Source organism: Larus michahellis, chromosome 9, assembly GCF_964199755.1.
Source record: "Larus michahellis chromosome 9, bLarMic1.1, whole genome shotgun sequence".
NCBI classification, from domain to species: domain Eukaryota; kingdom Metazoa; phylum Chordata; class Aves; order Charadriiformes; family Laridae; genus Larus; species Larus michahellis.
The window spans coordinates 40115423-40140317 of record NC_133904.1 but is presented as its reverse complement, the minus strand read 5'-3'; the positions used below and the strand labels follow the sequence as shown (position 1 = coordinate 40140317).

The following is a 24895-nucleotide window of genomic DNA, read 5'->3' as shown; positions in this document are numbered from 1 at the left end:
CAATAGATTATACTTCAAATTGCACCATGATAATCTGATTCATAGCCTTTCAAAAGGGAATGTTCTCATAGAACTCCGAATCCATGGTGTTTTAAGAAAATCAGTGTGCAGTAGTGATCCCAGTTAAACAAAATCTTTTTATAATTTGAACCTACTGATAGGAGGCTGACGCTTTTGCTGGAAACTGGGTGGATTGACTCCTGGGTTTCCTCCACCATCAGAAATGTGTTGTAAATACAGAGGTTTGGGGTGGCTTTTTGTTTGTTTTGTTGGTTTTTAATGAAGAGCAAAGCATACATTATAATTTCGTAGGTTTGCAGGACAGATACTCATTTTGTGTTTGAGTTTCATCAAAGTTCTACAAAATTTTTATTATTTTTTTTTAAGCTTTGTGGCCAGTGACCTGAAAACAGAGGTAGCTGAGACTCTACATAATCTTAGCTTTGGAAGCAGCTTCAGTACTAAACAGTAAGCAAGGAGGTAATAGCAGCACAAGTAGCATAGCCTGTTCCGAGCCACTTGGGCCACCTGCAGTATGTTCTCAGACTAGTTGAAGAACACCTTTCAGAAAGCTAAACACAGCTTTCTCAGGCCAGTCAAGGTAGGTCATGTGTAGCCTGACTTTCTGTGTGTATTACAGTTTGGTGCTCAAGGATGTGCTTGTTATTGACATTTTAAATATGTTAGCTAGTTTTTTAAAATATCAATGCTTTTATTTGCATATATATAAATTGGCAGTTTAGAAGCAGAGAGTTTTTGGTCCTGGCTTACCTTTATTTGGTTTACCTTTACCATTGTTACACTAATGGACAAAGCACATCGGACCTGAATGAACTTCAGCTACCTTTCTCTGAGTGCTTTCTGAAACTGCGCCTTTCGTCAGCCTTTCTGTCTAAAAGGATCTGACTTCAGATACGCAATTCTTTCTCATCAGCAGCCATTGCAGGTCTTAACAGGCATCTATTGACATCATGCTCTTCATGAGATTTTTGTGCTGCTGGTGTTCCTACCAGCACTGTTACAGCCTAAGTGGCCTATTTTTATTGTTGCAAGCTGGCATTTTTCATATGCTCATAAAATTCACACAAATGTTTCAATGTGAAGAGAAGATCCAGCACGCAGCAAATTCATGTACATTGTTAGGGTTTTATTTGACCGTAGTAGTATATATAAAGGCCAAAATGTGTAAAGTTTAATGAGTCAAATCATGTATGTCATAAATAATTGGACATACTGAAGGAAACCAAGGTTGTGGTAATGTATTTGTCCAGCACCCAGCACCCAGGAGCTGTAATTACGATCAGGGTTCCAAAGTCATTCTGAAAAGCAGATAAGAAATAAACGCTCATTTAGTAACGTGTAATGGAGTTGTGACAGGGTGACAGAAGTTGTCTTGAATGACATCTTGACCAAGGATTGTTGGGGATACTTGGATCTGGACGTTTGTTTTGGATTGCTTTCCAGTAAATGGTTTGTAAAATTTGAATGGGTTAATCCTTATGCCTTTCATTTGTGATTTAATAATATCCTCCTCCCAGTGTCTGAACATACTGTTTTTATTTTATTGGCTCTTCTAAAAAGAAATGCAAACTGAAGGTAGTGTATATATTTGAAGAAGGCACTAGATAGAAAGAAGCAAGCTGAGTATTTCTTTATAAAAAGAACTAGACAAAACGCACTGCAGTTATATCACTAAGAAAACTGTAGCCATAAATGAAGTAACAAGAGTAAGTCATAATTGGTTTTGCGCTCTGCTGTGAGGTTTTGAGTTGTGAGTTTTTTTGTTTTGGAGAGATACTTTATGTTTGTTAGGTGTATTGGGATTGCATGGCAGGGTTTTGGTAGCGGGGGGCTGCAGGGGTGAATTCTGTGAGAAGCTGCCAGAAGGTTTCCCCGCGTCCAGTAGAGTCAATGCCAGGTGGCTCCAAGATGGAACTGCCACTGGCCGAAGCTGAGCCCATCAGCGAGAGTGGTAGCACCTCTGGGATAACGTGTTTAAGAAGGGGGGAAAAAATCTGTGTGGTAGCAGGCAGATGGGAGGAGTGAGAATATGCGAGAGGAACAACTCTGCAGACACCAAGGTCAGTGAAGAAGGAGGGGCAGGAGGTGCTCCAGGTGCCAGAGCAGAGGTTCCCGTGCAGCCTGTGGCGAAGACCATGGTGAGGCAGGCTGTCCCCCTGCAGTCCATGGAGGTCCATGGAGGAGCAGATAGCCACCTGCAGCCCATGGAAGTTAACAGCGGAGCCGATATCTACCTGTAGCCTGTGGAGGACCCCACACTGGAGCAGGTGGATGCCCAAAGGAGGCTGTGACCCCATGGAGAGCCCGTGCTGGAGAAGGCTCCTGGCAGGACCTGTGGCCCCATGGAGAGAAAAGCCCAGGCTGGAGCAGGTTTTCTGGCAGGACTTGTGACCCCATGGGGACCCATGCTGGAGCAGTCTGTTCCTGAAGGACTGCACCCCGTGGAAGGGACCCACGCTGGAGCAGTTCGTGAAGAACTGCAGCCCATGGGAAGGACCCGCATTGGAGAAGTTCATGGAGAACTGTCTCCCGTGGGAGGGACCCCACGCTGCAGCGGGGGCAGAGTATGCGGAGTCCTCCCCCTGAGCAGGAAGGAGCGGCAGAGACGTGTGATGAACTGACCACAGCCCCCATTCCCCGTCCCCCTGCGCTGCTGTGGGGAGGAGGTAGAGAACTGGGAGTGAAGTTGAGCCTGGGAAGAAGGGAGGGGTGGGGGGAAGGTGTTTTAAGATTTGGTTTTCATTTCTCATTACCCTACTCTGACTTCATATTAAACTAATTTACTACTTGGTAGTAAATTAAATTAATTTCCCCAAGTCAAGTCTATTTTACCCATGATAATAATTGGTGAGTGATCTCCCCGTCCTTATCTCAACCCATGAGCCTTTTGTTATATTTTCTCTTTCCCCGTCCAGCTGAGGAGGGGAGTGATAGAGCAGCTTGGTGGGCACCTGGTGTATAGCCAGGGTCAGCCCACCACAGTAAGGGCACATCCTTTATTAGGTGGGTTGAGAAGTGAGTTTATAGCAAATATCTCAGGAGGATTTGTATTCAAATCTAAGTTATAACTTCCTAGGTTCCCTCCCACCTCCAAGAATATTCACTATTAACTATTTGAGAAGTGGATGTTTTCAGAAATGCTTCTTTTCTTGGCTGAATTTTAAACAAGTCAGTGGAATATTTTCTTCCTGACAGAATTCAGTGTCTTAACAATTTAATTGTAAAAGCTAGTTTTATCAGCTGTAGGTGAATGCAGTTCACTTAATTTTTAATTTTTAATACGATGAGTTTGTCTTTAAAGGAAGCTCTCAAGTCTGATTGCCTGGAGCCCCCAAAAGTAGCTTATTCTGCATTCGGGGGCACTGCTGTGCTGATCCCCTCAGGGCTCAAGGTAGAGAGGGTGTGCCTTTTCATTCAGCGTATTAAAACGAAAGGGAAAGCAAGCAGTAGAGGCATTGTCGGTCTCACTAAGAGCCTGTATGCTTACAGTATGAAGTGATGTTAATGATAACCCTTATATTATTACAGCAAGGAAGTCATAGCATGGAGCCTTAGATAGAAAATAGCAACAGCTCTGAGATACGCTGCATATTATTCCATTATAAAGTAGTCCCATTAGTCTGTTGGCAGAGGCTGGCAGTGAGAATTGTCTGGAATCCAAGACAATTGGCAGAGGAAAGTAGAGGGAATAAAATTATTTCACAGCTGAGGGAAACACAGAACACAAAACCAAGGAACTGGTATGAGCAACATGCAATAATGTCAGTTGTGATTGTGCTCCTACAGCACCTTTTGTCCCACAGAGCTGTATAATCATCAATAAAGCAGGCCTTACAGTGCCCCTTTGACATAGGTTGATTTTGTCAGACCTATTTTATAAGAAATTGATACAAACAAAGGGGAAATTATTTGTCCATACAGACAGTAATGAGGAAGAAATAGTGTCTGAGGTATTGCAGCCTCCAACCCCTGACTCCAGAACTACCAGGCTGTTGCACCCCTGGGCAGAAGTGCGCTGTGTGCCACGCTTGGGAGCATCCTGCCAACTTCTACAAGTCAGTCGTTAATGATATCATCTAGTGGAAATGGTGTATTAAGATCCACCCATTAACATATTTATTTTGTTGGCTTTATACATCTTTTCTTTAAATAAGCAAAATCCAAACCTACTTGTAAGTGTTCCTAGTAACGCTTCAGTTGTTTATAGTAAGAACTGGAAGTAAAAAAAAAAAGTGTCAGAGAATTTTTAACTTTAGCTTCCAGGCAATAGACAGTAGAAATGTCAGACCCTACACAACCTTGCTGTGTCAGGAATACTCACAGTCACTAAAAGGTAGAAGAACTAAATACCATTAGAAAGCAAAAAATAAATTTTAAAAAGACACAAAACATCTAATAACTTGTGTGAAATGGGGCATCTTTTCAGATTGTGGCCTGGAGCCTTCCTTGGGCCTGAGTGAAAAAAAAATTGCATCTGGTTAATCTTAGCAAGTTTCTGTGGTGGGGCTGATTTGGCTGGAGGGAGGATGGAACTGCTAGTAAAACAGAAGGCTGGGGTTCATTGAGTTACACTGACGTTTAGGATCGCGCAGCTGCTGTTCAGCATAGAAGCAAAGATTTTTATTTGTTTGGGTTGGATTTTTGGTTGCCTTTTTTTTTTATTTTTTTTTAAAGCAAATTACGCTTGCCGCGGTGATCGCTCTGGCTCTGAGCATTTTCCTTCCTTGGCACGAAATGCTTCAATCTCTCGTGACCCAAAAGTTCCTTATCTTCTCTTGACATGCCTGAGAATTCACAGGCTTCTGTCGTAGCATCCCTTCCTCTCCTGAAAATGATGGCATGTGGCAGCTAACTTACTCTGAGAACAAGCCCGGAGTTAAGTCTCTGTTAAGAAATACCTTGCACCTAATGCCCAAATAATGGCTTATTGTGATCTGGTTGGTCAGGACCTCTGCCCCTTGTTGGTGGAGCTTGCAACTTTTTCAGATCAGGTTATAAAGCAAGTTGGTGATGTGGTGTCCTTGGAAATGGATGCATATCCACAGTATTAATAACTATAATTAAGAGCCGTTTCATAAAGGCATAGCTCAGCAAAAAAACTTCATTTTTTTTGAGGGATGATGTTTCCTCAGGATTTGTCCAAATCACTTCTTTAACAGCCAAAGTATGTGTTTGGCCATCTGCACTTTCCACATAGGGAAAAACAAACATAAATCAGCTGTGATTAATTAAGGAACAATACCAAAATTCTTACTCGAACATGGGGATAGTTCTGATTGTCAATAGAAAGCAGTTTGTAAAAGGAGCTTAAGGCTAAGGTTTAGTTAGCCTTTTAAAAATTTTGTTTATGGCTCAGTGATGTTAGAATAATAATGTAATTAAAATGGATGTCATTACATGTTTGTATTTTGGAAAACAAGTAACAATAAGGCTATGGGTACATGGATGTTTGGTAGGTTCATCTCATAGCATAGGAGATTAGGTCACAAACTAAACAAAAGACCTAATGCTACAAAATTGTAACAAAAATGTGAGTTCAAAAATGCGAGTTCAAAAATGCAAATGAACATTGAGAACCAAGATGATTGGCCTTTTAGCTTCTCCTTGTGAAAACAAAGGTTTGTTTGCCTTTTAAATGGGCCAGTAAAATTGAATTGGCACCCTACAGTGCATGCAGAATAGATAGTCAGGAGGAGTAAGCTATAAGAAATAAGCAGAGGAGTTTAAGAGATGAAAATTTTTCAGAACTGATAGGAGACAGTCTGTAAAAGTGTTAAATCTTAAAAGATCTGTAGTAGATACAAACCTGAATCAGGGAGAATAAGGCTGGGCCTGGGGGCATACTTGTTAGAAGGTATTCTTGGTGACCCTCCAGAATTTTTAGGAAAAAAAAGTTGCAAATACCTGAAAGGCCAACTTAGAAGCTCTCACTTGCTCTAGGATGCTCTGTGCAAGCAGCAGCTCCATGTTGGCTATTAGGTATTGTTTGGAGGAGGTCCTGCTTACGGTCAGGTTGTTCACAGACTGATATTTTTTTTCTCAGATTACTCACAAATTGAGAATGGGCTTTTTGCATAAATGAGCACAATCTGCTATGCAAATAAATACACCTTAATTCAGTGTTTTAAAATATCCCCGCAAGACAGAATTTTGTCCAAAGGACAGAGACCTTGAACCATTTTCAAGCTGTTGACTGCAGTGCCCAGGTGCAATAACTCTAAGAACAAGACAGAGCACAAAAGGGACCAGTTCTCCGCTGGTTCCCAGCACAGTGCAGAGGAACTGGTCCATACTGGAGCTAGCTCCTGCTGGTTACCGTTAGCACTGCTCCTGTTGTCTCTACTGACTCTATGGGATGTGAGAACTAGCAGTCCTAATACGAGCTAATCTGTTTCCTTCATAATAGTCCTACACTTAGATAGCACGGTAGGCTTTCCGGCGCCCCTTGTGACTGTTTTTTCAGATACCGTGTCCCTGTAAATCTGAGAGATTTCAGTGGAGTCACAGTTCAAAAGTATTCCTGAAACTTTATACTTGATAAGAAATAATGGGTGAACCCCCCATCACTTGAAATACTTTAGGTTTTTAGGGTCAGGAGACATTAGAGAATATGTTTTGTTTGCAGTGCAAGAAGGGATGTTTCCTGGAATACTTGTTCTTTTCTGCTTTCTCCGCAGGACAGAATCTACATGAAAAGCTAGTAAACTAGGCCATTAATAAATATGTAAAAGAAGCCTGATCTGCGAGGTACTGACTCGGTGTATGTGAGGACACCCAGCTCTGCTAGCCCCACTTCAGTGATTATTCCCATGGAATTAGAGGGCTTACACGCCGTTGAAATGATTTAGAGACTGCCAGACTTTCGAATGTCGTCTTTTTTTTCTCCCCCCCCCCCCCCTTTTTTCACCTGGAAGTCAGTGCCTTTTATTTGTTACTTCAGCAGATAATTTTTATGGTAGCTTTTCTACTTTATATCCTGCTGGTATATAGTTTAACAAAATGTCTTTTGAAAGAGTGTATTTAATTCCCCTGTCACGCCTCTGGGAATAAATTCTTGCTGTATTGTAACTTCTTTTATATCTTTTCTTTACTGTGGTTGAGAACTTCTGCAAACTTTTCTTTCAGAAATCACTACTTCTTATTCCCTCTCTGTGCCCAATGTGCGTCTCTTTTCTGTCTACACCAGCTGTTATTTGCTGCTGTTATCCACGACTGGTCACGTCCCGTTACAGTGGCTTAAATACTTGCATCTGGATCTACAGGAAGAAAATTGAATTTTCACACCTGACTACCTATTTGAGGTGTTATCCATGATGCTGTTGTCAATGAGCTGATATTGTGGAGAATCCTTTTTAAAATTACTTTAACAGGCTTTAGTGATTCTGAATGGTAGCATTTATGGTAGGAAATGTTTCATGATGGTACTTTCGGAAGTAACGATGCTGTATATTTCTGTGTAGAAGTCATGTCTTCTTTACTGGTAATTACTTCCCCTTGCTTTTTGCGAAGTTAAATATGCAACGTTTTGGCAAAAGTGGTTAATGGGGCTAGTTGAAAATTGTTGTTAAATCCAGTTCTTGACAAGCGAAATCGTTAATGTTGAATGAACATTTTTCTGGGAAACTTATTTTCATTACAAATGGGACTTTCCAGAAATGTTTTGATTTAGAAGTGCTGCTATGCTGTAGTGTATTTCAGTTGTACAATCTTCATTATGGACCAGAGTCCCAGCATCTCGTATATCAGGCTCCCTCGCTATCCCTGCTGCAGTCTCCCTCCATGGAAGGAACCCAGGGTCACAACAAGTTTGCTCTGTTCCTGCCGAGTTGAACAACAAGGAAACTCTTTTACCTGCAACTCCCATGGAGTTGATCACATTTATAAATTAAAATACTTTTCATTTTTGTCCAAAATGGTCATTGTTCAATCTCTATAAAACATGGGAAATGAAGTGTTTCCCCAGATAAGTACATGTGAAACAAAACACCTTTGACTGCATTTTGATTATTTTCTGGTACTAGATGAGTTCCTCAGGACGCTGGAATGGTTAATGACTAAAAGCCTCCAGGTTAAGGGATATCAACTTTTGTCCCATGAATCAACAATATGCGTTCCTCATTTTTCTTGTCATTAATGAGCTTTGCAAATTGCTTCTGAAAGATTTTAACGCTCAGTTAAGAAGCCACTATAATTTCCTTCCTGAAAAAGACCACACCCAGATTTCATACAGAAATTTCAGAGTTGTGGACTGTAAAGGAATAAAACATCCAGATTTCTTTGAATCAGACCTGTATCAAGATGGGATACAAGGGAATATTGCATCTTAACATTTTGACTTCTAGGCAGACCTGATACTTGTTACGTAGCTGCTAACAGAGCTCTCAAGGTGCTACTCAGGGGAGGGGAGGTATTTTACAGACAAGCAATGTTAACCCATGTTTGTTTTTAAAGAATATGTAGAGATTAGTGGATTATAACAATATAGCAGGACAAATCGCAATCAAAAATGTGCTCAGGCCAGTTTAATTGTGACAAAGTTGGTACAACTCACAGCTACACTGAAATTAGCATATATGATCTCATGAATTCATTCCATCTGATGCATCATAAAGAATAATTTCAGGATTGCTTAGAAGGCTTACTTCAGAATGCTTTGAAAGTTTGTTTGAGTTCATTATATGTCAGATTTTAACACCCCTGTCTGTCTTTTGTTAGTCTGTTCACAGTTTTCCAGAGGAGTTTATGCCATCTTTGGATTCTACGACCAGATGTCAATGAACACACTGACATCATTTTGTGGAGCCCTTCACACATCCTTCGTCACACCCAGCTTCCCCACAGATGCAGATGTGCAGTTTGTCATCCAGATGCGGCCAGCATTAAAAGGAGCCATCTTGAGTCTCTTGACTCATTATAAGTGGGAAAAGTTTGTGTACCTCTATGACACAGAACGGGGTAAGCACCATCGTTTTAAGTGATTTTTTTCTGTTTCATAACTTGCTATAAGTATTTACCAGAATTGGTATATGCAGCCCATCCCAATTTTCTTCTGGATGCAGGTAGTGCATTCTGATGGTCCTAAAAAACAAGATTATTCTGAAGAAACTAAAATGAATGGATAAGTGAAAAGAAGGCATCTTCATATCACTGATCATTTGTAAAGAGATTGTCTAGAGGATAGTGTTAGCAGTGTAAGCATTCAATTTGGAATACCTGGTTTCCATGGAACCGCAGACTCAATGCTTGCGAGGGTTTTTGAGTCCTTGCAAAATAAAGTTGTCACTGTGAAGTGGGCTGTTAAGCAAGACCTTCCACTGTGCGTGACATTGCAAATCCCACACCGCTTTACATAAATGCACATTTCTCCTGTCACTGGACAAAGGCAATCCAAGCTAAGATACACTCTGGAGATGTCTAGGCATCAATAATGGTCTAAGAATATAATGCATAAGATGCTTTAGGGCTCTGCTGGAGAAAAGATGCTCTAGATATGTCACATGGATATCCAGAGATGAATTTAGATACATGACAAGAATGACCAGAGATATGTTTTACTAAATGAAAACATATTAAAACCAGTGTTTCCACGCTTAAGCCAATTGTTAACTACTAAGAGCACCAAAGGTAGCAAATCCTGCCAAAAAGAGATCTAGGCATTTTCTAATGCTTTTGGTTTAATGGTTTTCTAAACCATTTTCTTTGAGGAATCTTGCATATCTCTGTGGAGCAGCTGTTGCCACCTACTCTGAGTGTGCAGAATTTACTTGGTTACAGATTTTACCTGGGTAGCATTTTTTGCATCAGATAGATGTGCCATTGCTCTTCTTACCAGCTTTATGATTAACAACTCCCAAGACCTTCTTCAGATCAAATGGGTTTGGATAGAGCCAAAGAAGCTTAGATTCCATTCCCGGCTGTCCTGGTTTCAGCAGAGATAGGGTTAATTGTCTCCTTAGTAGCTGATACAGTGCTACGTTTTGGGTTTAGTATGAGAATAATGTTGATAACACACTGATGTTTGGCTGTCGCTAAGTAGCGTTTATACTAAGTCAAGGACTTTTCAGCTTCTTGTGCTTTGCCTTGCCAGTGAGGAGGTGCACAAGAATCTGGGAGGGGGCATAGCCAGGACAGCTGATCCAAACTGGCCAAAGGGGTATTCCATACCATGTGGCATCATTCTCAGTATATAAACTGGGGGAGTTGGCTGGTGGGGCACTGAAGCTCAGAACTAGCTGGGCATTCATTCCCGGGTGGCAAGCAATTGAGCTGTGCATCGCTTGGTTTTTATATTCTTCTATTATTATTATTATTTTCCTTTTCCATCCTATTAAATTGTTTTTATCTCAACCCACAAGTTTCACTTTTTTTTTTTTTTTCCAGTTCTGCTCCCCATCCCACCCCAGGTTGGGGAACGGGGGAGAGTGAGTGGCTGCGTGGTGTTTAGTTGCTGGTTGGGGTTAAACCACGACACCAGCTCCCACGACAAAGTTGATACCCTGGTTTGCTGCATATTGATAAAGATCAAGTCTTCAGTGGCTGTACTTTTCACACTGAAGATTAATAGCATCACCCAACTAAGGACAAATACTGTTTGTTGAAAGAAAGTAATTTTTGGTCTGATTTTAGGTGAATGCCAAGAGTTCAGAAATTTCTGAGTGATTTGGAGGTGTATATGTTTCTAGCACTGAAAAACGCTAACTATAAGATCAAGTAGGAAAGCGTGGAGAAGTTGAGAATGCCATTAGTTTTTAAATCTTTTAAAACCACTACCTAAACATCCGTGTTTCTGGTTTATTCCACTTCTAAATGAAAGCTCCCGTGAATGTGCCATTTGTCTGAGTAAGAAAGGTTTGATGTGACCAAATGCAATAAACTTACAGCATGTGATAAAGTAGAATGTCGTGTGTTCCAGGATCGATGAAACTCAGTCATGATTAAGGCTAATAAAGTTTGTTTTGGAAAGTCATCCGAGCCCATGCCTAATAAGAAATTCAGCACTTCAGACTGGACAAATCATTCAAAACAGTGGGAGTTTCACTAGAACTGGTCTAGATGATAAAACTCTCAGACTAACTGAGATAGTTACAAAGTTATGAGGGAAGGTTTGCAGACTCAGACTTCCATTATTATACAGTTCTCAGTCTTTAGGTAGATACAGTCTAATCATGAGCTTATTATGATGACTAATCCCTTTGGAACAGTTTAGGTTGTGTCTAGGCTTCCTTTTGCCTTGTTCGTACTAGGATTTTAATCACAGTTTAAAACACAGCTCTTGCTGGCAAAATTAGCCCCAGAATTACCCACCCCCCCCCCCCAAATGTCTGTTGCCTTCTAATCAAAATCACATCGTGAACTTACTGTGGCTCGCATGCGTGTTACGCTAGCTGTATGTTATGTCAGACAGTCAGACTAAGTCTCAGAGTGCGAAACTGAATTAGATGACAATGCAGTTGACTGTGGGTTTATAAAATGTAGCTCAGGGTTAGAAGATAAAGGACAGCCATGTCTCTAGAGTGGAAGAGTCATCAGTGCATATAGGTAGTTTCATGATGGGCTTTGAGTTGAGATAAACTTACCACATCTTATCTTTCCCTCCTATTTATGTATCCTTTTTGCTGTTGTTTGATAACATATTTGCCATCTGCTAAAACAGGAACAAAAATGAACAGTTGATTATCTTCAGTTACTGCTAGTTTAGTTAGGTTAAAACAAATTTGGTAGCAGCCTTAGAGTTGCAATTGCTTTATTCTTCCAGCATTAAAATAAATTAAGAAGATTCACATAGGAGGGAGAGGCAAGGCAATTAGGTACTGAGAAATAGACACTAGATTCCTTTGTTTGATGAGCAGTAATCGTGGATGACAGCACCTGAAACGTTTGGCAATTCCAGTAGGCTGCCTAATTTTTTGTGATAGGCCTTCAAATACAAAAAACCATCCCAAGAGGTTGAACAATAATAACGGTGAATGACTCCTTGTGTCGGGTAGTGAATAGGCTGTACATGTTCCTATGCTGAGATACCACTGGAGATGAAAACACTAGAGATGTCGCAATTTTTAATAATTCCTATCTTAGATACTTAACTGCTTTGGGGCACAAATACCGTAGAGAGAAGGTGTTAAGCAGTTTGCTGTCAGTTACTGAAACAAGTTATCAGTTAAATACTGCCTTCCTATATGAAGATTATTATCTCACTGGTTTGTTCTGTGAATCTGAGAAGTTGCAAAACATGAGACTCCTCTTTCTTACGTTGAACATTAGTTATGGACTACATTGTTCTTGCAAGTATTTTTACAGTGTTCTGCTGAAGCAAAACATTGCCATGTATTGAACATTGCATTTACTATTAATAAATACAGCAGCGTATTACAGATGCCATACAAAACTGACTAAACCTTCTTGTGGTTTTATACCGCTTATTGAACTATTTCAGTTTAAGCTTATGAGAATGGAGAATTGGCTTTATAAATCTGTTTTCCTTAAGCAGTGGCTTTTTTCTTCTTTGCCATCAAATCATATAATCCTGTGGTTTCCCCCTCAGTGACATTAGGCACAATACTGTGATGTTTGGTTCATGCAATGAAGACAAAAGATAAATCTCAAACAATAGTATGAAGTTAAGATCTACAATTACATAGATAGGTGGTGAAGCTTTTAATTGAGTGAGTTAGTGTGTATGTTGTATGTGTTTAAATTTGTAAGTACAGTATTTTCTGTTGCTGTGAGATGACTGAATGTCGTAGGTTGTGCTCTCAAATGTCTATTTATGTGCAGGTGCAAAATTTATTTTCTTAAGAACTGCTAAAGCACACAGAAAAAAAAAATAAAATGGGATATTTATGTATTCCAGCAGCAAGAATTCTGTCGTGTCGTTGCTTATTTCAGTTGCTGGACTTATTCTTCTGTGAAGAAACTGAAATTTAAGAGAAATATCAAATTGCATGTTCTTCTCCTAGTACCATCACAAAAAATAGAGAGTAATGATGCATTAGGAAATGGCTGCTAAGGGAAGAAAGGATGTTAAGCAGTGTATTGAAGAAATAGTCATATGTTCATTCCATGCCACATGCTTTTAGTTCACGTGAAAGGGAAAGGCAGGGTTGATTTTGTTTGTATTAACTCACATCAGTAAGTTGACACTGTTGGTTGCTGTGATGCGTGCAAAATACCTGATTAATTATATGGTGCTAACTGCCTCAGTAGGCTTCTCTGCAGTAGAACTAAGACTAATTAAGATTATGTCAGGATGAAATGAGATGGGGTTACATTCAGAAAGCTATTAAGAATTTGGGTAGCACTGGTCAGGAAAGTCACCTTTTACATCTCATGCTGAGGATTATGTTTCATCAAAAAACCCAGGTTTATTTCCAGTCTTTAGGTCTGTTTCTGTTTCTCCCCTTGCTTTACTTTACTGTAAATCAGATGTTATTCCACTGAAGTCAGTGGACCAGAGTAACACTAGCAGGAATGTGTGGAGAGGTAAGCTTGTGGTTTTCATAATCATCTTAATGTTGCGTGAAAGTGTGAAGCACTTCTCATTTAATTATAAAAATGGTATGGTAGACCGTAATACTGAAGCTTTTGTTTATTTAAATTTCCATAATGTTTCTTAAATAACATTTCAGTTTATTTTTGCCTGAGAAACATTGTTTTGTACAGATTGTTCGCTTTCCATCTGTCAGTGCAACACAGGCATTTTGTCCTAAGTTACTTTGATTTGTCATACCTACTGTGTGCAAAGACCTTGATTGCTGTCATGCAGATCATTTAAACAAAATCACACCAAGTGATTTCTGTGATGTGCATGAAGTCTTCTTCCTCTTCCTTCAGATCACAGGAGTCATCACAGGACAGAAAAGTGACTTTGTGTAATGCCTACATACACAATAGAAGCTCAGTCTAGACAGAGGTAAAGACAGATCACAGTTTTTATAGCATTGTAAGCAAATACCTCTCTAAATCTGAAATTCTTCTGTAATTTGGTTTTGATTTAGTCTGTATTGCTATCCAGCAATACCTAAAATCAAGAAGAAAATAAAAGCTGTGTAATAAGGGTTATCATTGGCTAATATTATTTTCTTTTTAATTGGCTAACACTAGCTAGATGAAGGCTGAGGCACAGAAGTGTTCTGCTAAAGCCCCAGGTTATGTGACTAAGAAGAGTTGAAAATATGTGCTTTAAAAGCAATTACATCTTTAATCCTTACTGCCACAGAAACACAAAAATTTGACCTGAACATAACAGATGGGTAAGGATGCAGAAGGCCTGAAAATACGCTTCAGAAAATACAACCTGTCCTGTTCCTCTTAAATATAAAACCTTCTGATATTCTGTTGTATAAATAAATGCCAGGTAAAGAGCCAAAAAAACAAAGGTACAACTGTAAGCTTCTCAATCATTATTTGTAAGGCATCGAATTGCCTTAAATTGGGTTCAGTACAAGGCAATGAGGTCTGATTCACTGCTGCTGCTGAAGACAAAGAATAAGTCTTCTGTTTAGTTTTGCTTTTACAAAATGAGGTTAGTTATCTATTGCTATCAAAGGACAAGACACTTCTGTACTGCTCTCCCTGGAGAATGAGAGATTGGAGCTGATAAAAGAAGCGGTATGTAGAACCAGGCTCATTAGATCTTCCACAAAATTAAATTGGTGGATTTTTATTTTTTTTATGAAATAAGATTTGCACTGAAAATTACTGATATGTAGAACATAAAAATCTTTCCAAAACATCTGGGGTAAGATTAATTTTTGTGGAATCTTAAAAGAATCTCCTTTAGTACCAGGTGGATTCCTGGGTGTTTTGGAATGGACTGAGTCTCTGCTGAAAACAGCAATGAAAAATGCAATCTAACACAGGATGACTGACGCCTGTTTATAAGCCCCTTCCATCAGCAGACAGGTGCAAAAGAACTCCTGCTTCCACATAGCTCATTTGTTAAATTTTGTATCGTCGTTTTGTATGTCAGAAACTTTTATCTTCATTTATAAAGACCATTCTTTAATAAAGGGGAAAAATGAAACTGGTGGTAGCAGCTACACCAGCATTAGTAAACCCTGAATTCAGCACCTCCTGAACAGTCAAATGTCAAAAGAATCAATAGCTGAGCTGTTCATTAACATGTTTATTCTTTAGGGCAGGAGAGTTATTCCACTAGCTGAAAAATTGGTCTGAACCCATTGCATGAAGGAAAAAGGATTTAAGGCTGGCTCATCTTTTTCTCACAATTAAACATGGGCTTGTTCCATTTTAAAATTGTAATTCTTGTTTGCTAGTGTGTTTATACCCTTTTAATTCTTCTCAGTTGCACCTGTAAGGTTGATGCGATGTATTTTGCTTACACTTTCAAAAGTATGAAAGGATTTAAAATCTTGACATTATCTTCTGTAAATATCAGTCTGTGGTCAAGAATAATGGAACATACAAAGCATGTTTGGAAGTCTATAAAACACCAAAGGTGACAAAACGGGGAAGAGTTACTGCAAACCTTGATGCTTCCGAGTTTTTGGCTCTTTTGCAAGAGTGTTTTGGATAGCAGCCCAGGATCATGGGGATGACATGCAGACACTATCAAGTGCTAGCATTTAGGTAGCTATGTAGATGAGCTGTCTCATTCTCCTTTCCCACTTCTTTATATACTGGGAAATGCCCAGCAGGAAATAAAATCTTGGCAAGGCCTCCCGAGCTGAGGCTCAGCCTCCATATCACAGGAACAGGCATCACAGGTCTGTACATTTGAAAAATCATGTGCCCCAGTAACTGCCATCCAGAAATTTTCTTTGAAGTCGTGATCTTGGCAAAAGGCAGCTTGCAGCATGGCCACAAAATGTTGCATCTTTCACATGGCTTTGCTTGAAAGGATGTGATGTAGGTTCAAGTTTTCAAGCTCTGGTACAATAGAGAACAGACACAGTGTAAAGACCCTTATGGTAGAAGATCCATTATTTAAAGAACAATCATACTCCATATAGTTATGTGCAATAAGAAAATGATCTGTTTCTTACGCTATCAGCCTTTTGGGAATGAGCGATTTTACCATCTTATAATGCCTAGAATTTGTATTTATATAGAATGGAAAGTCATAGATACTGCTTAGCAATGTTTGTATGAAATATAAGTAATCTACCCTGACAAAGAGGCAAATCTTGACATTCTTATTTAGGGCACATTGCTTCGTTGCTTTCAGTAGTATAATCTATGAAATAGGGCTCTATTCAGGAAACATGCCAGAACCTTAACTGAAATACTCCAGGATTGCTTTACTGTTTGACTTTACTGCCTAAATGTGTTTGGGAATAATCTGAGCCTGAACAGTTATATCTAGCTTTTGGTAATCACTCTCCATTTATTTCTTCTGAAATCTCTAAAGTCTCATACGGACTCCTTTTATCTTAGTCTCTGTGGTACACAGATAGAGAAGAAAGCCTTTTTACTGATCCTTCCCCAAACAAACACTGAGACCTTGTGTGGGAGAATGGATGTTGGCTGGTTTTTGGGTGGACTGAGAGCCTTAAGCATTTTTCTCCTGATCTTTCCCATTAGCTGCTATTTGTTTAGCTTACCCCTGGTAATCACTTAAACCGTTTTTCTAGCTTATGAACAAGAGGAGTGAATCAACTTTGAAAGTCATCCAGCATGAGATGTATCATACTGGCAAGGCTAGAGATGCAGCTGAAGACCAACAGTGTAGAGTTCATGGCAGTATTCTGTACTGCAGCTTTATGCCTCTTTACAAGTTTTTTGTGTACACAGTGGGTTCAGTTTGGTGTTGAGATGCCCAGACAGAATGCCTGAGCATCCCTTGAAGCTCTTGGAAGACACACTACTTTCCCACATTTCCAGTATTTTCCAACAAGTGGAGTAACCGCACACGTGCAACAAATTTGTGTCTTGTTCCACGGAGCCCCTGAGAATAAGGAAGTGTGTCACCTTGTTCATGAAGAAAGGCAGGAACACCAGAGCAAGCGCATGGTATGACAGAGCCCAAATACTGCTTGTGTGGTGACGATGTGTATCCGTTCTTGCATCCACACATAATGGTGTTGTGATAGGGTGTTAAGGTAGCTCGCTCACACTGAGTGTGAATCCAGTTGTGGCTGAGAAAGCATCGGAATCCGACCTCCCTTTATGTGAAATCAGCTTGTAAAACTGAGTCAGAATATTCAGGATACAGACTATGAATGGGAAAGTCCTGGATAAATAATTTCTGGAAGCCTAAAGCAGGATGTGTGCTACCTTGTGGTCCTAACAAAAGCAACTTGATATTTCAGGAACGTGAGCTGAGGCCCTAAATATCTTACATAGTAAACAGGAGAACTATCAGCATTGCCACTCACCCATGCCTTAGAGATGAAGTCTGCAAAGAAATGTGCTTATAAACTGACTTGTGTAAATGCATGCATTTAAATATTTATCTTTTCATAAATATGCATGTTTTATCAACTTTTGGTATACCCATCATGTTTAATTTTTTTATTGTATGCACAAGTAATTTAAGTGGCAGAAGCTTTTGTTCTCAATTGATTTTATGTGTGTATCAACAAGGCTTAAATGGTCAGAATATCACATTTACAGAGTTCTTGAAACAAAGCTGAAGTTTAAGATGGTTTCCAAGTGCAGGTGGAGGGGGGAAGGGCTGAAAAGATACATGAGAGGGGTTGTTGGCCCTTTTGCTTTGACAAGGGCAAGGACTTGACACAAAGCCAAGCCTTAGAGGTGATGGAAAGGCTTTGCTTGGAACCAGAGGAGAGGAGGTGGAGTTTGTTGATCTCGGGGAGGAGATAGCACTTTTCAGACTAGAAAGGAAGGCTGTGGGAAAGGATAACTATATGCAAATGACTGCATGTAATTTTTTATCAAACCTATTTATTTAACCTATCTCACCTAACAGATCTAGGAGTTTACTTAAAATTACTTTGTTTAAGTTTATTGTTTTGCATCTGCATATGCAGCATAGCTTTAAGGACTGGAAGCCTTTGGTGTCTTTGGCATCCAGATGCTCTGAGCAAGATGGGCTAGCTTCACCTGGGGAGTTGTGACAGTTCTGTTCATGGAATTGAACTGTCTTGCTGACTTAAAGTCTGCGTAAGGGACTTGGTACTTTCTGTGGCAGTGAAGAAAAATTTTCCTCTTGTGTCCAATCGGAGTCTCCCCAGGAGTAACTTGTACGCATTATCTCTAGTCTTTTCCATGTGACTCCTTGTGAAAACGGAGTCTCCATCTTCTTTGTACCTGCTGTTTAGATACTGAAACGTGGTGATAAGGTCTGCCCTAGGCCTTCTTTTCTCAAGGCTGAACAGACCCAGTTCTCTCAGCCTTTCCTCCTGTGGCAGGCTTCCCAGGCCTTTGATCATCTTGGTGGCCCTTCTCTGGACCCTCTCCAGCCTGTCCACATCTTTTTTTGTATAGTGGGGACCAAAACTGAACACAGTATTCCAGGTGTGGCCTGACAAGCGCTGAGTTGAGTGGGATAATGACTTCTTTGTCTCTGCAAGTGGTGCCCTTGTAGATGCAACTCAGCATCCTGTTGGCTTTCTTTGCTGCAACAGCATGTTGTTCACTCATGTTGAGCTTGTTGTCCACCAGGACCCCCAGGCCCCTTACCACAGAGCTGCTCCCCAGCCGGGTAGATCCCAGCCTGTGCTGCACTCCTGGATTATGTTTTCCCAGGTGCAAGACCTTACACTTGTCATTGTTGGACTTCGTAAGGTTTTTGTTAGTCCATTCTTCCAGCCTGTCCAGGTCTTCCTGCGGGCTGGCTCTCCCTTCTGAAGTGCCCACTTCCCCACTCAGTTTGGTGTGATCGGCAGACTTCATCAGGATACACTTGAGCAGATTCAGAAGCTCACAGTTAAGCCAGCGGGGTCTCTTGCTCCACCTACTTCCCTTACCTTTAAAGGGGATGAAGTGGTTTTGTGCTTCCAGGAGAGCATTCTTGAAAAACTGCCAGCATTCGCTAGTTCCTTTATCCTCCATGGAAGCTTCCCATAGAATCCTTCCCAGCTGAGCTCTGAGGGAGCTGAAGTTTGCTCTTCTAAAATCTAAAACCTTTGTCTTAGTACTGACCTTCAGTGTGCTCAGCAGGATCCCAAACTCCGCAATACTGTGACCACTGCAGCCAAAGCTATCGCTAACGAAGACGTTACAGCACAGTTTTCTTGGTTTGTGAGTAGCAAGTTCAGCAGTGCCTCATTCTTGGTTGGCACATTAAACATTTGTATGAGGAAGCAGTCCTCTATGCATTCCATTAATTTGATGGATGAGATGTGAGCTGCTGTATTGTTGTCCCAACAAATGTCTAGGCAGTTGAAGTCACCCATACCAACCACGTTCTGTTGACCCAAAACTTCTTAAGTGACCAAAATATGGCTTCCTTGGCCTTTTTTGTCTTGGTTTGGAGGTCAGTAGCAGATGCCTACTGTAAGATCCCCCTTGGAGGCAACCCCTCTGATCTTGACCCAGAGGCATTCAGTAGAGCTTCCACAATCACTGTAGCTGAATTCTGTGTGCACTCAAGGTTCTCCTTAACAAGCTAAGCTAAGAAGCTTTGTATTTAAGGTAGTTAATTAAATGGTGTTTGTCATGGAGTTTATATGAAGCAATTCATTGGTTATTGCTTCAATACCTTCCTTCATCTATGACACTTGGCCCTTTTCGATGTACTTTCTTCTTTCAGGCTTCAGAGAATCTACAAAACTAGTTTGACCACATGCCTTTTTCTTCCCAGAAAATATCAGCTGTCTCACTAAGCATAAAGAGGACTTGAATGCTTTGTAGAAGAAAACTAAATGTGAATGCATTTATGACAAACCCACTCAGCTGGCAGGTAAAATGACCTCATATTGTATTTAGGTTAAGGAGTTTTTAAAGGAGTTTTCTCTTATGGAGATAGATTTTTCTCTGGTTTCTCATGAGACATTTAAAATCACACCTTTTTCTTTTTCTTTTTTTTTTTTTCAACTCTCCTTGCAATTCACAGAAGGACCGCACTGTGAGCATGCATTTCAGAAGGTATATAAAGACAGTGTACTACTGTAGTACGGTGGAATGAAAATACCTCCATAAAATGATTAAGTATTAATCTCTAAAGAAAAAAAGTGAAAAGTTCCTGACATGAATTTTATACTCAGTAACAAGTAATTATTCATTTCTTCAGCTCTACATGCGTAGCTTTTCCTGGCCGCTTCTTTTGCTTTGATTCACGATGCAAAGAATAATCAGGAGAGAAAGGTGGCCTAAGGTTTTATTCCTCCTGATCCTGAGCTCATTGTGTTCACAGCCTGTTGCTTTGCTTTTAAAAGTACTTCTGACTTACCTTGGTTGTTGGCAGCCCAAAGAAACAAATAACCACGCAGTGATTTGCACAGCAGCATTTAGTCAGGGCCCCTCTTCAGTTTGTTAAAGTGATTAAGCACAGAGTTGTCGTCTCTTACAACAGCAAAGGATCCCCTTTATTGCTGAAATGTTTCTCCTTCAGTTTTTAGGGACAGATTCCTCAGGCACAGCTCTGGGAAGCGAGTGTGCTGTGGAGTCTGGATCTGCATGTGAAGTACATCGGTGCTCTCTCCAGGTGAATGGGATGGAGCTTAAGTAAGGTGAGGTGCTTTTTGCCAAGGTAGTAGTAGTTTAGCGAGCAGCGTGGGCTAAGGCATCGTATCTGAACCTGAAGAATTTCATAAGCCAGAACTGTGACTACTGGAAACAGGACTCCAGTTCTGTTCTCTGCCCAGCGCAGGGACCTGTGCTGGAGCTGTGACTGCTTGGTAAGCTCTGAGCATCGTGGTTCCATGCTGACATGATAAAACAGCATCAGTCTGGAAAGGTTAACAGATAGCAAGCAGTGATTGTTAAGGTGTCTTAGGAGCTCCTGAGGTGTTGTTTGCTTTGGGGATATTTTTGTCAATGCTGATAATAATAATATGCAATGAATTTCCAGGGCTGTGCACATACCAGATACAAGAGCACTACTGTTATTTGCATAAAGTGCTAATATCTTTATAGCATTTCTTCTGCTGCTTATGAAGTTACAAGTTATTTCTCCACTCTCTCTTCATGTTCAGGAGAGCAATAATTCATTTTTGATAACTCAGATTTTGATAATCTGCCCAACTGTACTTGAGAATGGGTTTATAAAGGAGCGCCGCCACTCCATACACTACATTGAACTGTACTACCCAGGGCCAATGATAGATCCAAATTGCTTTGTTCAGTTGTGCCGGTTTTTTAATCAGCACTTATGTGTGGTGAGCATTTAACTGAGGCTCCTTTCCCCTTTGTAAAGTAAAAGCCACTTCTGGCTATTCTAATTTAGCCTAGTGAAATGGCTGCTGATCACTGAAAAGCCTTTTTGCTCCTTTCAGGTTCTCCTTGTGGCATGGTGTACAAAGCAGTCTCAAAGACAATGGCTCTGAGCTGTTCTTAAGCTGTCTAGATCTCAGAGTCATAGTTAAGAAGACTTTTCCAGAGAAGAAAATGCATGACAGTGGTCATTAAAGATTTCCTCAGGGTACCTTAGAATATTTTAAACACTCTGAAGCCATCAGATAAATGTGGCAAATAATGCAGACACTTTCAGGTGTCTCTTTTAGCAAGATGCTTCTTACTGATCACTGTAACGACATAATATTGTCATTTTTGTAGCAAAGGCTATATATGGCCTTGTAAATTTATAAAAAATAATGGTGTATGTATATAAAACACATATATATAGTGATACAAAAACAATTATGTAGTCTGGGATTAATATGAGAAAGCATTCATTAAAACTCTTGGGTGGCTTCAATACAGTATGAGCGCTGTAGTTAATACCTAAGTATGGGTAGTTCTAATGGATGAATACATCAAACTAAAATGTTGGATAAGGTTATGATATAAACTATATATTTCTTCTATTGGATGTAATTTTCTGTTGCCGTTGTGTCCTGCTGAGTCATCTAAAATATACGAAAGAATACGTAATTGTCACTTATATTTATGAAATGTCAAAGTCATATACTATATCAACCTCAACCTATGTGCATTAATTCATGAAGAATATAATTTGATGAGTTTAAGTCAGAACTGCAGTATGAAATCCTTTCAGTGCAGTTTAATTATTTTGCCAGCATTATATACACATAACACCATCATAGTCTAGACTGGATTGTGTCATGATCTGCTCCTAAGACTAAAGATACTGTAAATCTGTTTCCAGATCAAAGAGTGCTATTTGCTGCAATCTTATTTCTTGCTGGCTTCCCCCCGCCCCCGCTTAAAAAGAGGGAAATTATGATTTTAGGAGTTAATATTAGCCTTCAGTTTGTGCAGTTTAGCACATGTTTTATTAGCAAGATAAGGCTTTATTCTTTAAGGGGGGGGGGGGGCGGGGGGGGAAGGACAAAAAAGAGGGAAATTAAAAATAAAGAAGCCAGTCTTCTGACATTGTTTGACTCAGCAAGATCAAACCTTTGAGCTGACTACGCCAGTGTCAGTAATTGCTCTGTAGATAGAATTGCCTATTGCTTAGTAGTACTAGCATTATCGATCAGTTGTTTTTGTCCATGAACTGACAATGGTAACCTCAAATTAGATCAAGCTTTTATTAAAGAAATAAAATCAAGTTATGCCTGGCTGTAGACAAATAATAATGAGCTGTATGAACACATAATTATTGCAATAACATTTTTTCAGAGATTTCTTGAAAATAAAACCCCAAACCCTCCTGCTTGTTTTTTCTGCCACTCATTCTGCAGCTCCCTGCCTAATGTCACTTACACACGTAACGGGCAAGCCGAGGTATTTTTAATGACATTGTAATGGTTGCCCCAGAGAGGTGGGGAGCTGGGGGCGGGAGGGGAGATCTGAGCTTCTCTTTGAAAGGGGAGGTATATGAGGGGGTGAATACAAGGATGCATAAGTTATTGCAGCCTCAAGGCAGCAGTAATTTATGCACTGACAGTTTGAGTTTCTTGCTATGCTATTTTAAAAAAGCCTTACAAAGTAACTGCCTCCGTTACATTAGTGTATGTGTTGGTTTTAGAGATATTCCACATCATGGAGACAGTTTGAACACAAACATTTGAAACACGTTCTTCACAGTGTGGCAGTTGTCCTGTTTCAGTAAGAAAAAAACTAGTAATATAAAAAGGATAGTTATTTTCCACATTCTACCAGGAATTCGGGTGCCCTGAAGGATTTTTCAGGGTTGTTTCATTGCTTATTTGTCTGGGTTTAGGTATGTTGATGAAAGTGAAAATTGTGGCTTTAGATGATGCATGTATATTGTATTAGTGTAGTTGTTATTGTAGTTGTCCTCTCTGGAACCATTTTGCTACATTTCTCAAAGAAAGCAACAAAATGGATGTGAATGGCATACATTTGAATAATGACCATTTTGGTTTGCGTGTTTTCCTTATGCTACAAATCAGAGAAAAGTCTAGCTGCCCGCAGCATCCGTGATGTGTAAGACCAAACAGTGCTTCCCTTTTGAACCATATAATAAAATTTATGCATTAAAGCACCATTTCCTTGCAAGGAAGTATTAAGGGCTGTTTGATTATGAATTCCCATTTATATAGCAGTAATTTCCATTAGTTTAACAATTACTGTGAAACTACACATCTGGAAGCATAAATACAGTGGCTTCAAAAGTTTGAAGTGTATAGAGTTACACTGAGTTTCCATTAATAATATATATGAAGCCAAACATATTAAGTGCAAGCAGCTGTAGGCCATTACAATTTAGATTTAATTTAAGTAATCGCTGGATTGACCTTCTTCAAAAACTGGCCACAGTAGGCAATATAAACACATGATCGTCTGTCTGGTAGTGAATTTTAGATGCCAGCTGCATCCTCATAACACTTTATTGGGTCTCCTATGAAAATTACGGATAAAAAGATAATGGGAACGATGATGCTATTTGTTCTTAAGTTTTAAGTGCTATTCATTTTGCATAGATATGGTCCTGGTTTATGGGATATTCATTTGCATTTTTCTGCAGATAGTGTTTTTTTGACTTTAGTGACCTCCCTCTGACTATAGAGCTGGATTTTGTCAAAATGTTTTTAACATTAAAACTTTTACTGCAGTGAATTCAGACTGCTACTGAATTGTAACCAAATCGGTTCAGTTGTGTAAAAATCAGAGTATGCCTCAGAGCACAGCAAAAGCCATTCATTGCATTTCTTTGAAGTGAAGCAATGCAGATTTGCACAGGTGAAGATTTGACCTTATGTGTTGAAAAATAATTTCTTGACAGGTCCATTTGAAAGAACAAAATTGTAACACAGAGATAAAAACTTGTACAAAATCCTTATTATAAAATAAGATGAAAAATTCTCCCATATTTTTATATTCATATGTTCTTTTTCCAAATCCCAGATAGGTTAATTTTTAGGACTTCACATGAATAATGGATGCTATTTAAAATGTTTGCCTAAGAACAATGAGTTCGTTGTATCAATAATGAGAAGTTTTATTGTGGGCGGCTTTGTAATATTTTGATTGTCATGATTTATACCACTCTTGAGGTCAGATGGTAGAAATGTACTTAATTGTTGTATTTAACCTGCACTCATTACGGAAGTTGGGGAGGGAATACGTTTTTGCTTTCTGTTTCTACAGCATCTACCCAATGGGGGTTCTTAAGAACTACTTTAAACAAATAATTGCTGATTATTGCACTGGAATGAGGGGAAATGGAGAAGCTTCAGTGGACATTTTGTTAGAAAATTGAGAATTGGCTTCAGTTTTTATTACTTGAAGTATATTTATGTGAGTTACAGTATGAACAATAGCAGCCTCAATTGTCATACAGAGACCAGAGTCTAGAAGCAATAAAAACGGAAATCGCTGTGTCACAAGGGAAACTAGTTTTCCATAAACTAATAGAAAT

The 24895-nt window shown here is 39.7% G+C and overlaps 1 protein-coding gene across 5 annotated transcripts in view; it reads left to right on the top strand.

The window, feature by feature from the left end:
- The window catches only part of GRIA3 (glutamate ionotropic receptor AMPA type subunit 3), a 155684-nt gene that overhangs the window by 27523 nt on the left and 103266 nt on the right, over nt 1-24895 (top strand). For all 5 annotated transcript variants that reach the window (XR_012589003.1, XM_074600602.1, XM_074600603.1 and 2 more), the window contains exon 3: nt 8737-8976. Coding sequence is in view for 4 of the 5 variants with exons in the window: in XM_074600602.1 (XP_074456703.1) it covers nt 8737-8976 (240 nt within the window). In the remaining variant the exon portion in view is untranslated. The remainder of the gene's footprint in view (nt 1-8736; nt 8977-24895) is intronic.